This window comes from Monodelphis domestica, chromosome 2 (genome assembly GCF_027887165.1).
Source record: "Monodelphis domestica isolate mMonDom1 chromosome 2, mMonDom1.pri, whole genome shotgun sequence".
Taxonomy (NCBI): domain Eukaryota; kingdom Metazoa; phylum Chordata; class Mammalia; order Didelphimorphia; family Didelphidae; genus Monodelphis; species Monodelphis domestica.
The window spans coordinates 458,187,302-458,200,841 of NC_077228.1; the positions used below are offsets into that span (position 1 = coordinate 458,187,302).

General features: G+C 39.1%; 1 protein-coding gene across 2 annotated transcripts in view; it reads right to left on the bottom strand.

The window, feature by feature from the left end:
- Window positions 1–709: 709 nt before the first annotated feature.
- The window catches only part of BCAR3 (BCAR3 adaptor protein, NSP family member), a 174,793-nt gene continuing 161,962 nt past the window's right edge, over window positions 710–13,540 (bottom strand). For both annotated transcript variants that reach the window (XM_007484989.3, XM_007484990.3), the window contains 5 exons: window positions 12,850–12,965; window positions 9,786–9,957; window positions 5,342–5,453; window positions 4,135–4,347; window positions 710–1,449 (listed from right to left, as the gene is read on the bottom strand). In XM_007484989.3, coding sequence (XP_007485051.2) covers window positions 1,271–1,449; window positions 4,135–4,347; window positions 5,342–5,453; window positions 9,786–9,957; window positions 12,850–12,965 — 792 coding nt within the window. In that variant the 3' untranslated portion in view covers window positions 710–1,270. The remainder of the gene's footprint in view (window positions 1,450–4,134; window positions 4,348–5,341; window positions 5,454–9,785; window positions 9,958–12,849; window positions 12,966–13,540) is intronic.

Here is a 13,540-nt window from a genome sequence, read left to right on the forward strand (position 1 = left end):
GCTTGCTCAGGGGGTTCGTCCTGTTATACCAATGGTATCATCGAAGGCCGGTGGGGTGGAAAGACAGAAGTCAGGATGACTGCTGATAGCCCCAAGGCCAGTGACCTTACAATGACTCATTGAAGTACGTGCCATGCGATCTGTATGGCCCTACATGGTCCTATGGTCACCATTAGAATGTGAGCTCCTTTGAAGCTAAGAATACTCTTTGGCTTGTATTTGTATTCCTAGTACTTAGCATAGTGCCTGGCACACAGTAAGCTCACTTTCTTCCTTCCTTCATAGAAGGGGAAGGTGGCACTCCAATGGAACTGGTCTCTGCCACACTAATAGAGAAGAGAGGGAGGGATTGATTGGCCACCCACCTTTCAATGAACCAAGAATTGCAACAATCCTACTTGAACTCCCATTTGTTTACCCCAAAGAACATTTTTCTAAAAATGGAATCTAGAGAGCCTTTTCTCTATAAAGATGGCTTCCTTATGCTCCATCAAAACAATTGTTTTGACTTCCTTGAGACCTGTCTTCCTTACATTCAAACCACCTGCCAGGAAGGGACAGGGTCACACATACAATGGGAGAAAAGATCTAAAGAAACAGGGGTCCTTTAGATGGTTTACTGTGCCTGTATGTATTTAAGGTGAGTGTCATTGAATGTGAAGAAAGAACTCTTCTATAGCTAAGCAAGAATCCAAGTTAACTGAAAGCATTTAAGAAAATGAAATAAAATGTATTTTATTAGCACCAAAAAAGGATAATTTTAATATTAAGACACTGTGGATGTTCACATAAAGATATATTTTTATTCATGACTATTTACACAGTTTTCATATTCATTTAAAGAATATCATACAACTGATACCTTTCTGAAATGTTTCATGCTGTTCTTAACCTACCCTTCTATTTACACTTTTGCTACATGATCCTGTGGGAATAAAAATTATTCAAAGCGGTCAAATGCAGTTATTTCAAGAGTTAAGTGATCAAATGAGATCAGTCAGCTCTGTCCCACAAGCTATTTTCTTAAAGTTGACTAACAATAATAATCATTAGCAACAGTTACATTAATAAATTATGATTCCTTTAAAAATCAGTAGTAATTTTTAACAATTTATAAATAAATGTGCACTGTGCAATTTACATTTTCAAATATCCTGTGGATGCTAAAAGTTTCTATATTGTCACATTTTTACTTAATTATTTTATCAAATGATAAACTTTCCCAAAGAAATTGGATGAGCTTTAAATAATATAGTTCTTTGAAGATTTTTCAAAGCTCTGCATGCTTCATAGGAGGTGGTTCCAATTTTCTTGAGAGTGCAGTTAAAATCTGGTTGAATTTCTCATATCTTTCACTTTGATTGACTTGTGCTCCTTTGCTTCCCCATAGCAACCTCATCTGAAATTCAGTCTTGAAGATTTCATTCATCTCTTCATCTGCCTGAAAACCTAATAAAGGAGGGGGAAAAAATGACATGTTACCTGAACTCACACTATAAAGTGTGAACTGAAATTGTGTGAAATACGATAATTTTATCATTAATATTTTAAATAATATTTTATTTCTTGACAATTCACAAGATTTAACATGGCGATAATTTTTTTTATCTCCATGTTAAATCTTGTGAATTGTCAAGAATGGAAAACAGTGGTCACTGTTACTGATCTAGGCAAAATTTAGCTGGCTGAACATATAAGCTGTGGAGACTGTTTAACATTTTTGAACAAAGCTCATAATAGGGATGATACCAGGCTTGGTGAATGGGCCCTAAACTCTTTTATTTTTTTCAAAGCTCTATTTACGATGGGATTCTAATATGATTTAGAAATTTCCATCACTAGTGAAAGAGAAGAATAATTCAAAATGAATTGAACCACAGGATCAGGGATGGAAGAGGTATTGGTTTCTATCTAATTCAAAGGGATCCATGAATTTGTTTATGATTGTATTTTGTTGTAACTGGCTTTCTTTTCATCTTATTAGATTCAATTCAGTGGTCTCTGCTGCCTAGAATTTTCTGGATTCTGACTTATCACTTCTAATGTGTCTGCTATCTTTTCTTAGCTCTATCATCCACCAACTTAATAAGCATGGCATCCCTGACTTGATTTAAGGCTGACTTGATTAAAATTAGCATGGAGCAAAGCACAGATCCTTGAGATGCTTCTGTGAATGTTAGGAAAAGAAGGGTTAGGATTACTTGAGTCCCTCTGGAATAGGATTCCAGATACAGTTCAGGAGGAACAAGGGCTAACAATGGTCTTCCATCAGGTCAGGATGTTGTGACAATACTATAGGCTTGTTGAACACAAAATGAGATGAAGCAGAGAGAATGTATGGAAGAGATGTTCTGTCTAGCAAGAAAAACATGAGGATGACAAAGTCTATTCAAGGTCTTGGAGACCCACCTAGATCACCATATTGGGGACTGGAGGAGAGAATCCAGGCTAAGCAGTAGCTAGATAGAGACGGATAGTACTTAATGCTGGTACATTTTCTCTCTCACACAGAATTGGAAGGAGCCTAGTAAATAATTTCTTATAGTCGGTGAAATCTGACATGGTTATCCAGCCTCTCTTTTAAATACTACCAGTTGTGGGGAGCTCCCTACTGTTGAGCCTTAGAAACTCATGTTCCCTGAACAGTCTGTAGTAAGTTGGAGAAAGGTATCCAGCCATCCTAGAAAATTCTTTAAAAACAATTTGGTACACTCAGAAAATGAGTTCAGATCTATTACTTATTTTGTGTGACTATGGGAAAGTCATTTCTTCTCCTGGATCTGTTTCTTCAATTGATCAGATTGGGAAATTGCATTAGATAACTTCTCAGGTCTTTTCCACTCTGAATCTATTCTTTGTTCTTTTGCTACACAATTACAAACACTTCATTGTACTGGCTTCCCTGTGTGTTGAGCGCCACTACTCCACTGTTTTCAAAGGGTGAAGATCATCCTCAAAACCAGTGGCACCTGATCTTTCCCAATCCTATATGCCTTCCCTTTTAAGGTTTGTAAAAATTAAATTATATCTCTAATAATAAAAATATGATATTTTATGAGGTTTATTAAGGATCATCAAGTCAAGGAATAAAGATACAAAATAAAAACCACGTGCCCATCATTCAAAATCCCCACACTTAGCTTACCATCATTGCAAAGGAAGGAAGAGCAAGTGGGAAGCGTTACTGCCAGTTAAATGCCAATTGTGATCTCGTCTATGTGGAGACCCAGGTGAGATTATAGGGAATTCTGGGAAATACCAAGGACTTCTGGGGATTGAAGTCTAGGGTTCAAAATCTCCATTTTTACAGGTTCAAAGAATTCTTCTGGCCTAAAAGGTTTGTAGCCTCCCTAATTAAGCCGTGAACCTTTGATGAATTCAGAAACACTAACGTGACCAAGAAGAAAATAGAAGGGCATCTAGTGAAATGACTTGGGGGGGGGGGGGGAACCCCAACATCCTATTGTTTTTTATAAAGGCCACTCACACATTCCTCAGTTTTTAATCTAAAGATAGGAATTTATACATGCTAAAGGAAGAAGATAGCATAATTCAAAATTCTCAGATGATAAGAAGAGCTTTTCCTCCCAACAGCCTTATGACTGTGCCCAAGAAGTGTTTCCATTTTCACTGATGAAGTGATTAACCCATAATCACAGAGCCATGGTCTGAAGGGCCACCGCAGCATGCTGCCTCTCAAGAATAAAGCCTTCCTTATTAACCCACAGTTTTAACAACAATTTTAACACCCATTTAATATTGTGCTTTGAGGTTGTCCAACCTCATTTGGAGTCTCTTGTTCCTTATCAGAGATGGGAACAATTAGTAAGCTGGTGGTGAATTTTATACTCTCCTCTTTATTCTAAGATAAAGCTACCGGCAATAGGGGAGAAATAAGAAACATAGATAAATGCACAAAGTGGTTAGTACAGCTATATACCATCAGTTTCAAGGGAAGAATAAATAATCATGAAAAATGACTTTTTATGTTCTCATTGTCTTCAAGGGGATCACTCATTTTGCCATCTTTTTATTTTATTTTGAATTTTTATTTTTTATTATTTTTATTTATTTTGATTTTATTTTGAATTATCAGGAATGCTAAAGGCAATAGCTCGGATCCCGTGTGCTTACCTTCTAGGATCCTCTCCGCGTTTGCTCGGTACGTGTCTGCAGCCTGGGCTACGAATCGGGCCGTTTCTAGATGGCTCAGCATGATTTCACAGCTTTGATCATTTTTTTCCCACATGTCTGTCCCTTCAAAAGTGACCACTTGCCGCTCCATCAAAGTCACCAGAGGCATGAGCAGTGGCACCGTTACCTTGTTTGGGGGGACACACATAGTTTCTGGAAAACAGAAATGAGAGTCTTTGGGTACATCTTTCTTTCCAAGAAGACTATGGAACAAGGCAGGTGAGATGGGCAAGAGAAGGTGAACAGGGGTCTTGAGCAGGTTTGGATCAATGGCAATGGAATGGGCTGCCTGAGAAAGTAGTAGGTTCAGAGGCAACTGGATGATTCAGTGGACAGAGCCAGGCCTAGAGATGAGAGGGTTCAAATCTGGCCTCAGATACTTCCCAGCTGTGTGACCCTGGACAAGTCATTTAACCCCCATTGCCTAAACCTAACCACTATTCTGCCTTGAAACCAATACTGTGTATTGATTCTAAGACGGGTGGTAAGGGTTTAAAAGAATTTTTTTTTAATTTGAAGAAGAAAGTAGGTTTTTCTAAGGTATATTGGGAGGGTCCTTTAAGCAAAGGTAGGAAAGGGGAAAGAATAAGCATTTATATAGTGCCGACTGTGTGCTAAGCATTTTATAAATATCTCACCGCCTTTGGAGTCTGGTGCTTATTAAGATCTCCACTTTACAGAGAAGGTAACTGAAGCAAAGGGAGGTTTAGTGATGTGCCTGGCCACATAGCAATTAAGAGCCTGAAGCCAATTTTTACCAATATTCCCAACCCAGCCACCTAACTGCCTCTGACAAAGCAAAGATGGTGGTGGTGATTCTTGGAGAAGTGGAGAAGCTAAGGAAAGCATCCTTTCTTAGGCATGGGTTCACCAAATCCTTGGGCTGTTGGGATGCTTTCTAGGCCCAAGATTATACATATGGTCACCAAGATGGCCAGGATTTGATTTTTAAAAAAACCTCCCAAGAATTTGGGATGAATTCCTAGAAAATGGCCTTCTCAAATCCATCAACTTTGCCAGTTCTGGCTGTTAAGCTTTTTAACTAAATACCTGAAGAGAGCCAGAACTTTTAAGTGCTTTCAGTATGTATAAATAACTGGTCAAAGAAAATTCCTCCTGGCCTGGGGTCACATAGCTTTGTGCCTACCTTTGCCTTCATGTAAAGATTTGCTGAAAGGTTTCAGTTGCTTTTCATAAAGGATTGCAGTCTGGGTATAGTGGTGTCGTAAAGCGGTCCACGTCTGGTCTAACCTCGTAATCTATGAGAGGGGGAGAGAGAGAGATCGCACTAAATTCTGGGAAAGCCATTCTCATGTCAGGCACTTGGAAGGAAAACCCAGAGGGGTCCCCCCCCCAAAGTGGGCCCAGGCCTGGATAATTGAACTGCTCCTTGGTGAAACCTTTATTTGCTTAAGGGAGAACCCCCTCCCCTTCTTGGATAGCTCCAGTGGGGAGGAGATACTTAAATTTTCTTTTTTTCACGTTTCACTCACAGCTCATCATTATAACAACCAAAAAATCTAATCCCTTTTTCAGATTACGACCTTTCCGTACTTGAAGATGGGATAAACCCAGAAATCATGCTATAAAATCAGAAGGCATCAATATATACAATATTTTTAAAAAACCAAGCCCAGAGCAGAACACAAAACTCCCAGGATGACCTGATCAGGACCAAGGACAGAGGCACCACCAGATACCCCACCATTGAAAGGGAAGGGGGAAGAGACCAACATGGAAAACGATGGCACATTTCTCCTACCACCCTCCCAATTTCTTCCCTTCCCACTCATCCTCTCCCTTCTCAACCAGAGGTTTATTCTCTTTTTTTCTGTCTCCTTGCTTGTTCTCTCATCGCCTTCTCATTTGTCAGTACCAGCCCAAGAGTTCATGCTCCCATGGAAGGTTTGGCAAACATATACATATAATATATATTTATACACACACACCTCTCTCCATATGCTTGAGTCTGATGCCTTCCATTGTTGTAGTGCCTGTTCCTGGCTCAAACTCAGTTCTATTTATCTTTGTAGTTGTTGAATTCCTCTGGTTGAGAACAGGCCAGAATGGGGTTGTTTTATTTATTTTTTTTAATCTGGCTTTAGAACCCAACATAATGTTCAATAAACGTTTATTGAAGTTTGTTGACAAAAGAGAATTCAGTCTTACTTTCCTGGCTTTGACCTAGAATTTCCAGGTTTTAAAACACGTTCACTTTTTCTCAGCAACCTCACCATTGAAAATCTAACTCCTGCCCTTCAGGGCTGAGGATGAGGAGACCCCCTACGTGTAGAGAAGTATCACGAGGTTCGTGGCACTTCCACAAAGCTGGGGGACTTCCTGCCTGGTAATAAACTAGACATATCTGGTAAGTCCCGAACATTTACACTTGATAAGCCAGGCCTTCCATAAAATGCCTCACAAAAACAAAAACAAAAAAACTCCCCAAATATCACTGGCAGAAAAGTTCTGGGTTTAAGCAGGGCATTTGTCACATTTCTGTTTTGTTCTCCCAGGTGAACAGCAAAGCCATATAACTGAGAGCCTCAGGGGCTTTCTTTAGGGAATTCTGGAAGTGCTTCAGAGTAGATGGAGATCTGAGGAGGAATGTTTATAATGCCATTTCTCGACCCAAGTGAATAATTTGAAGAGGAGCATAGGATTTCTAGCCTGTAGCAGGTCATTTAGCTCAATCCCCTCATTTAACAGATGAGAACATCTGAAGCTACAGAAGGAGCATTACATGAGGGACCACAGGTGGGGACATCCTTCAGGTGTGGTCTGAGGCCTGGGGCTTAAAGAAGATTGGAGAACATGAGGATGTCCCACTAATTCTCTTTCCCATTATTATCTTAAATTGTTGAATCTCTTCTGATTACTCCTAGCATGGAACATCCCCTTCTTATACATTTAGTTTTTTAAAAGGGAAACAACAGAAGAGAAATGAATCACCTAAAACCCCAAAGATAGTGATTTTCACAGCAATCACAAATTTAGACTTAGAAGAAATTTCTAGTACAAATCCCCTCTTTTTATTTTTTTCCCCCCAGAGGCAAGAAGGGAACAAGTCTGTGGTTCCATTAGTGAGGAAACTACCTCTTATCAATAGCTGTGGTCAGAAATTTTTTTTACACACTATAAAGTCTTCCCCCATCCCCCAAACTCTTATCTTCCATCTTAAGAATCAATACCGTGTATTGGTTCCAAGGCAGAAGAGTGGTAAGAGCTAGGCAATGGGGGTTAAGTGACTTGCCCATGGTCAAGTCTTTTTTAATTTCTGTCTTAGAATCAATACTGTATCTAGATTCCAAGGCAGAAGAGCAGTAAAGGCAAGGCAATTGGAGTTTTGTGACTTGCCCAGGGTCACACAGCTCAGACAAGAAATGTCTGAGGCCAGATCTGAAGCCAAGACTTGGCATCTCTGGGCCTGACTCTCAATCCACTAAACCACCTCGTTGCCTCTGACAATATAAAGTATTAAATAACTTTCCAAATAGTATGTGTTTGCTGGAAATTTAAAAAAAATTTTATTTTATTGATTAGTTAAGAAAAATTTTCCATCATTACATGATTCATGTTCTTTTCCTCCCCTCCCATAGCCAACGCTTTGTAGCAGAATTTAAACTCAGATCTTCCTGACTTCAAATAAGTCCCAGGCCAGCTTTCTATTCACCATACAGTACTATGCTGCCTCTCCTCATTTCATATGGGAAGAAAGTTGGGTCCAAAGAGAAATGCTTCTTCTCAAGACCAGATGAAGGTCATGTGACTCAATTTAATTGTCTTCTCACCATACCACACCATCAACCCAAGTTCCCCAGAGAGGATATACTATAAAGAAAAGGAAGCTTCTTTTTTTAAAAAGAGGAATATGTGTTGAGTTGATTTTCTAGTAGCATTGATATATTTTGGTTAAGCCACATCATCACCCACTATGACCCTTGGGGTAGCCACAAAACAACTTTGGTTTCCTTAGTGTGATTAAGTGACTAAACTAGTTAACAGAAGCCTGACTGGAAGGACTTTGATCTGATTCCAGAATCAACAAAGGGATAGAACATATGATGCTGTCTTCAATGTAACATGGAAAGGTATTCTGAATGCCTGCTGGATGGCATTGGACACAAGGGTCCATTCCCTTCTTTTTCCTTACACTTGAGTACCCTCCTCAGGTTCTCCTAGCTTCCTAAGATAGGACAACTTGGATCTACTTATAAAGGATCCCAGAACTAGAGAAGACCATAAAGATTCTGTTAATGGTACCACTGACCCTCTTGCTAGAATAGAAATGTAGAGTCATCGTTGGTCCTTCCCTAATTGCTTACTCTCCCATGTCACAAATCTTGTTGAATCTGCTTCCCAAAGCACTCACATTCCTCCTTTTCCCTTCCACTGCAACCATCTTGTCACTTCTACTGCCATAATTAGTACCACTTGGTCTGCCCTTCTTTGGTCTATCGCCTCACCATTCTATTGGCCACAATGACAACCATTCTCATGTAGGCCTTCATCTCTTGTCACTTCTACCACCATAATTAGTACCACCTGGTCTGCCCTTCTTCGGTCTATCTCCTCACCATTCCATTGGCCACCACTACTGAGAATCTTCCTAGGGCATCAATGTCACCAATTCATTATTCTACTAAAAAAACCAGAATTGGCTATCCAGTATCTATTAAGAGTATATAAACTTCTGATTCTGGCATTCATACTCCTAACTCTAGCTTTAGTGCCTTGCAAATGGCGGCCGTTTCATAAATGTTCCTAAATTTAATTCACGTACTCTATTCCAATCAAACTGGAACTCTGCCATGTCCTTCCTTCTCCTTCCAGCCTATCTCCATGCCTTTATTTGTGCTATCTTCTCTGTCTGGAATGGATCACCCCACTTCCTTCCCAGGATCTCTTAAGTTCTTTCCTTGTTTCAGGGGACAACTCAAGTTCCATCTCTTCTTGGAAGCCTTCGCTGATTCTTCAGTTCTTGACCCTCAGAGCTGGTAAGGTTCGTGTTACCCCTCCTATGTCTCATGCCCATTGGAGCTAGAGAAGAACAGGCTCTAAGTAAAGGTAGAATCGAATTGGTAGGTTTTCATGTGTGGGACACCTCATAAAAGTTCATAGTTTCCCAATAAAATGCCTTCAACAGGTCATTCACATAAAATCCACCGACTCTTGGACAAGATTCCCAAAGGCTCTAGGCTTTGTAGGGTTAAACGCTACACTGTCAACACGTGTAAGGATCCAGACAAAAATATGTTGTTTTTGGCAAACAATGGGCTACAACAGGGCTTACCATCCTAATTAATTTTCTCACAAAAAACATTGATTTTTTCCCCCTTTGGGATGACACTCTTCAATGTACACCAGAAGCCCTTGCTGACTGTCAGCAATATCCACCATCTTAAAAACAGAAACAAAATACTTTGTTCAATCTTTTCAGTTGCCCTTGCCATTAAAGGCAGCTTTGATCATGGTTTGATTCAATTTACTTATTGAACAAAACAGTTAATAGATTTGCCCGACTAACAAACCTGTTAAGAGAAAATATTACCTCCCCTTATAAGGCCACCAAAGGCAAAATGATCACCTACTTGTGGCATTTCCAAGGCTTTCATGATGGCAGAGAAGGCGTACAGATCCCCCATGGAGTCCTTCAATTCCACGGCCACCCGAATGATCTTGTGCAACGTTGCCGCTCTCTCCTCCAAACTCCCAGTGCAGCCGAGGACATCCACTGCTATGCCGATGGCCATGGTATTGTGTCTGGAAGGGTCAAGGTTCAAGGTAAGCATGGGGAAGCCAAAGGCAAACCCTGGTTAGGAGAACTTGGCTTCAGCTGGGCAGAACACAGACGAGACATTTAATTTCAGGGAGCCTCAGTTTCCTCATTTGTAAACTGGAAATATAATTCATTTACTCAGTAGTTTATTAAATACCTTCCTTTGTATCAGATACTCAGAGATACAAAAACAAAACAAACCTGCTTTAATGGAGTTTGAATCACTAGCTGTGTGTCTTTGGGCAAGTCACTTAACCGATTTGCTTGAGTTTGCTCCTTGGTAAAATGGGGATAATAATAGCACTTCCCAAGGTTGTCATGAGGTTCCAGTGAGATAATCATTTTTCCCCTTTAAAACAATGTTTATTCACTTATTTATGTGAAGTATTTTATTTTCCCAATTTCAATGTAGTAATGATTTTCTATTTTTTTCAATTCAATGCATTTTCTTTATTTTTTAAACTTTATGTATTTAATTAATTAATTTGGGATATTTTCCCATGGTTACATGAATCCTGTTCCTTCCCTCCCATAGCCAACAAACAATTCCACTGGGTTTTACATGTGTCTCAATTCATTTTCTGAAATTATAAGATTCCAGTAGTCTCCTTCCTTCCCTTCCCTTCCCCCCCAACCTGGAGATGATGCTAAGCAATGTGATCTGAGTTTTACATGTATTTAGAGAAGAATTAAAGCATCTATCACAGTGCCTTGATTCTATGATTATCAAGGAGCTAATATGATATTGGAGGGAAATAGCACATAAACAGATAAGCAAGTTCAAAGGAACATTTGCCCTGGCTACCTCATGTAGAGACTTGGCAAATTTAAAAAAAATTAAATTAAAAAAATTAAAAATATTTTTAAAAAATTGTTGTTGTTCCTCAGATATTCAAATTGTTCTGAGGGGTGTGTGGACTGAATCTACCCTCTCCTCTGGAGCCCAGCCCTAGCTACAAACTTCTCTCCATAGTTCCTGGGCATAGGGGGTAGAGACCAACACAATTTGTTGGGGAGACTCTGACCTCCTCACTTTCACTCCACTGAGGCACGTAGCCCATCCATCAGTTATCCCTCTCTCTGGTCCAGTGAGGTGTCCATCATCTTTTCTAAATGTACATTTCTTGAGTATTAAGCAATAATATTCATATAACCCAATAGAATTACTTGTCGGCTCTGGGATAGGGGAGGAAAAGAAAATGAATCATGTAAACATGGAAAAATATTTTTAAAATAAATAAAAGAACCAAAAATAAATAAATGAATGGATGGATGAATAAATTAATAAATAAATGAACAAGTAAATAAATAAATAAATGTGCATTTCTTGGATGACATCCTTTAGTCAGTTCTTCAAAGTCCCCTATCTTATTACTTTATTATTATTATTATTATCTTATTACACATTGCAGCTTTTTCAAATCCAACATGTGCCTGCAAAACTGCCATCTTGAGTGATGGGAATTTTTAATTCTTCAGAGACTAGTGTTCTATGACTTAAGAGACAAAGAACTCCACTAGAATATTGAAATCTAAAGGATGGGATCTTGGTTCCGATGGGAAAAGCCCTGCACGTCAAAATCCAACAGCACTTATTTCTTCTCATTTCCTAAATTTCCAGTGTTCTCATTGTCGGGCGCTTAATATGGCTTAAAGTGCACACTTCGGCAGTTCAACATTGATTAAGTGCCTACGCTGTTCCAAGCAATGTCGTTCCCATTGTGTTGGAGATACATGAAAAATTGCCCCATTACTGCCCTCAAGGAAGGAATGCAACCTAAGGAGTAATACAACATATACACCATTGTGACAAAAAGCAGAATGGAATGAGGGAAAAGGTAAGCTCCAAAGAGCAGTTGAGGACATTGTAGGAAGGAAAGGTCATACCTAGCTTAGGGGGATGGAGTAAGAAGAAGGGAAGCCGGACCCTTAAAGGAGAAGGAGCTCAAAAAGCTGAGATGTGGAGGAACACATTCCAAGGACCAGGGATAGACAAGCAAAGGAACTTGGGAACTTTCTGGGAACTTCCAGCACCATGGAAGGTAGAATGTCCAAAGAGGCATTCACCAACAGTCAGTCAGTTGATGCTTTGGTGGACTGAGGCATAGATTCCTCCATGGAGGACTTCCTATTTGTTACAAATAATACTTTTAGTGGAAATGGACCCATAGTACTTGCTATAACTTGCTTCCATATTCACTCCACAAAACTTTGTTCCTTTCATGGCAAATTACCAGTTCAGCCCCAAATGAGACTGTGCTTTCCTAATAAGCCTTTTCTATCCTCCTTCACAAACTCCCCCACCATTCTTTCTAGAATCTAGTTTGTCTTCCAAATGGACGAAAGCCTTTAAGATGAAAGGGGAGGCCAAGGTTTAAGAGGTACAAAGAAGTAGGAGCTCTCTGTCTCCAGTATGTTTGGAACACCCCCGGGCTCTTCACCAAGGCCATGATTATTGACTCCTGCATTTATGGGACAGCTGTGCGCCCAGCTGGGTACAAAGAGTTCTGTTTCCTCCCTCAACCTCCCCCAAGAGCAGTGACACAGATCCAGCTATGATCTCTGTGACTTCCTTCCTCTCCACATTATCTTTGTTGATGTCCAGGATTTGTCCTCCTACGAGTCTTCAGAGGAAAAACCTAGGTTCACAGCAACGTTCCAAAGACCAACGTGTATGTGTGTCTGTCTCTGTCTCTATCTCTGTAGACAACTATTAAGCACTTCTCGCGTTTCCAGCAATGCTGTCCCCATTATACTGGAGATATATAATGGGTTTTACCAATTTTCTCCCCCTTTTCAAATGTGGTGACACCATCTTCTAACTAGCTTACCATCAAGGCAGAGGACTGAAATAAAAAGTGACAAGAAATGTTTACCTTTCAATGATGTCCAGGCGCAGTTGGTGTCCGTAAGGCAAAGTAATGAGTTCCAGACCTGAGTTTACTCCCATGATCCTCTTCATCTCTTCAGAGACTTCCAATATCCTAGCAACCTATGCAGCAGAAAAGTTTAAACATAGTAATGAATATTTTATTATTTGTTTATTTTATGTTATTTTATATTATATTTGTTATATATTATTTATAGTTTTATTTATTATATTCATCAAATCATTTAATTAATATATTAACAAATCTATTTTATTATTAAATATTATGGATAAACAAACATTGAATATAAAATCAAATATCAAAAATAATAATTATTATAAAATATGTTATAGAATTTGTATTAAATTAAATACATTCATTTGGGAAGTTGGCTTGACATGCCCCTAATCTAATGTGTAGAAAGAGCTACAGGAAAAATTTCTAAGACTACCCTTATCTAAAAAGGGATGTACACTGACACATGTAAAACCCAGTGGAACTGCCTATTGACTACAGGAGTCGGATGGGAGGAGGGGAGGGAAAGAACATGAATCATGTAACCATGCAAAAATATTCTAAATTAATTAATTACAAAAATTAATAGTAATGTAATTATAATTATTAATAAATTGATTGGTTTAATTAAAAATTTTCAAATCATGAAAAGTGATGTATGTTATACTATTAATAATATTCA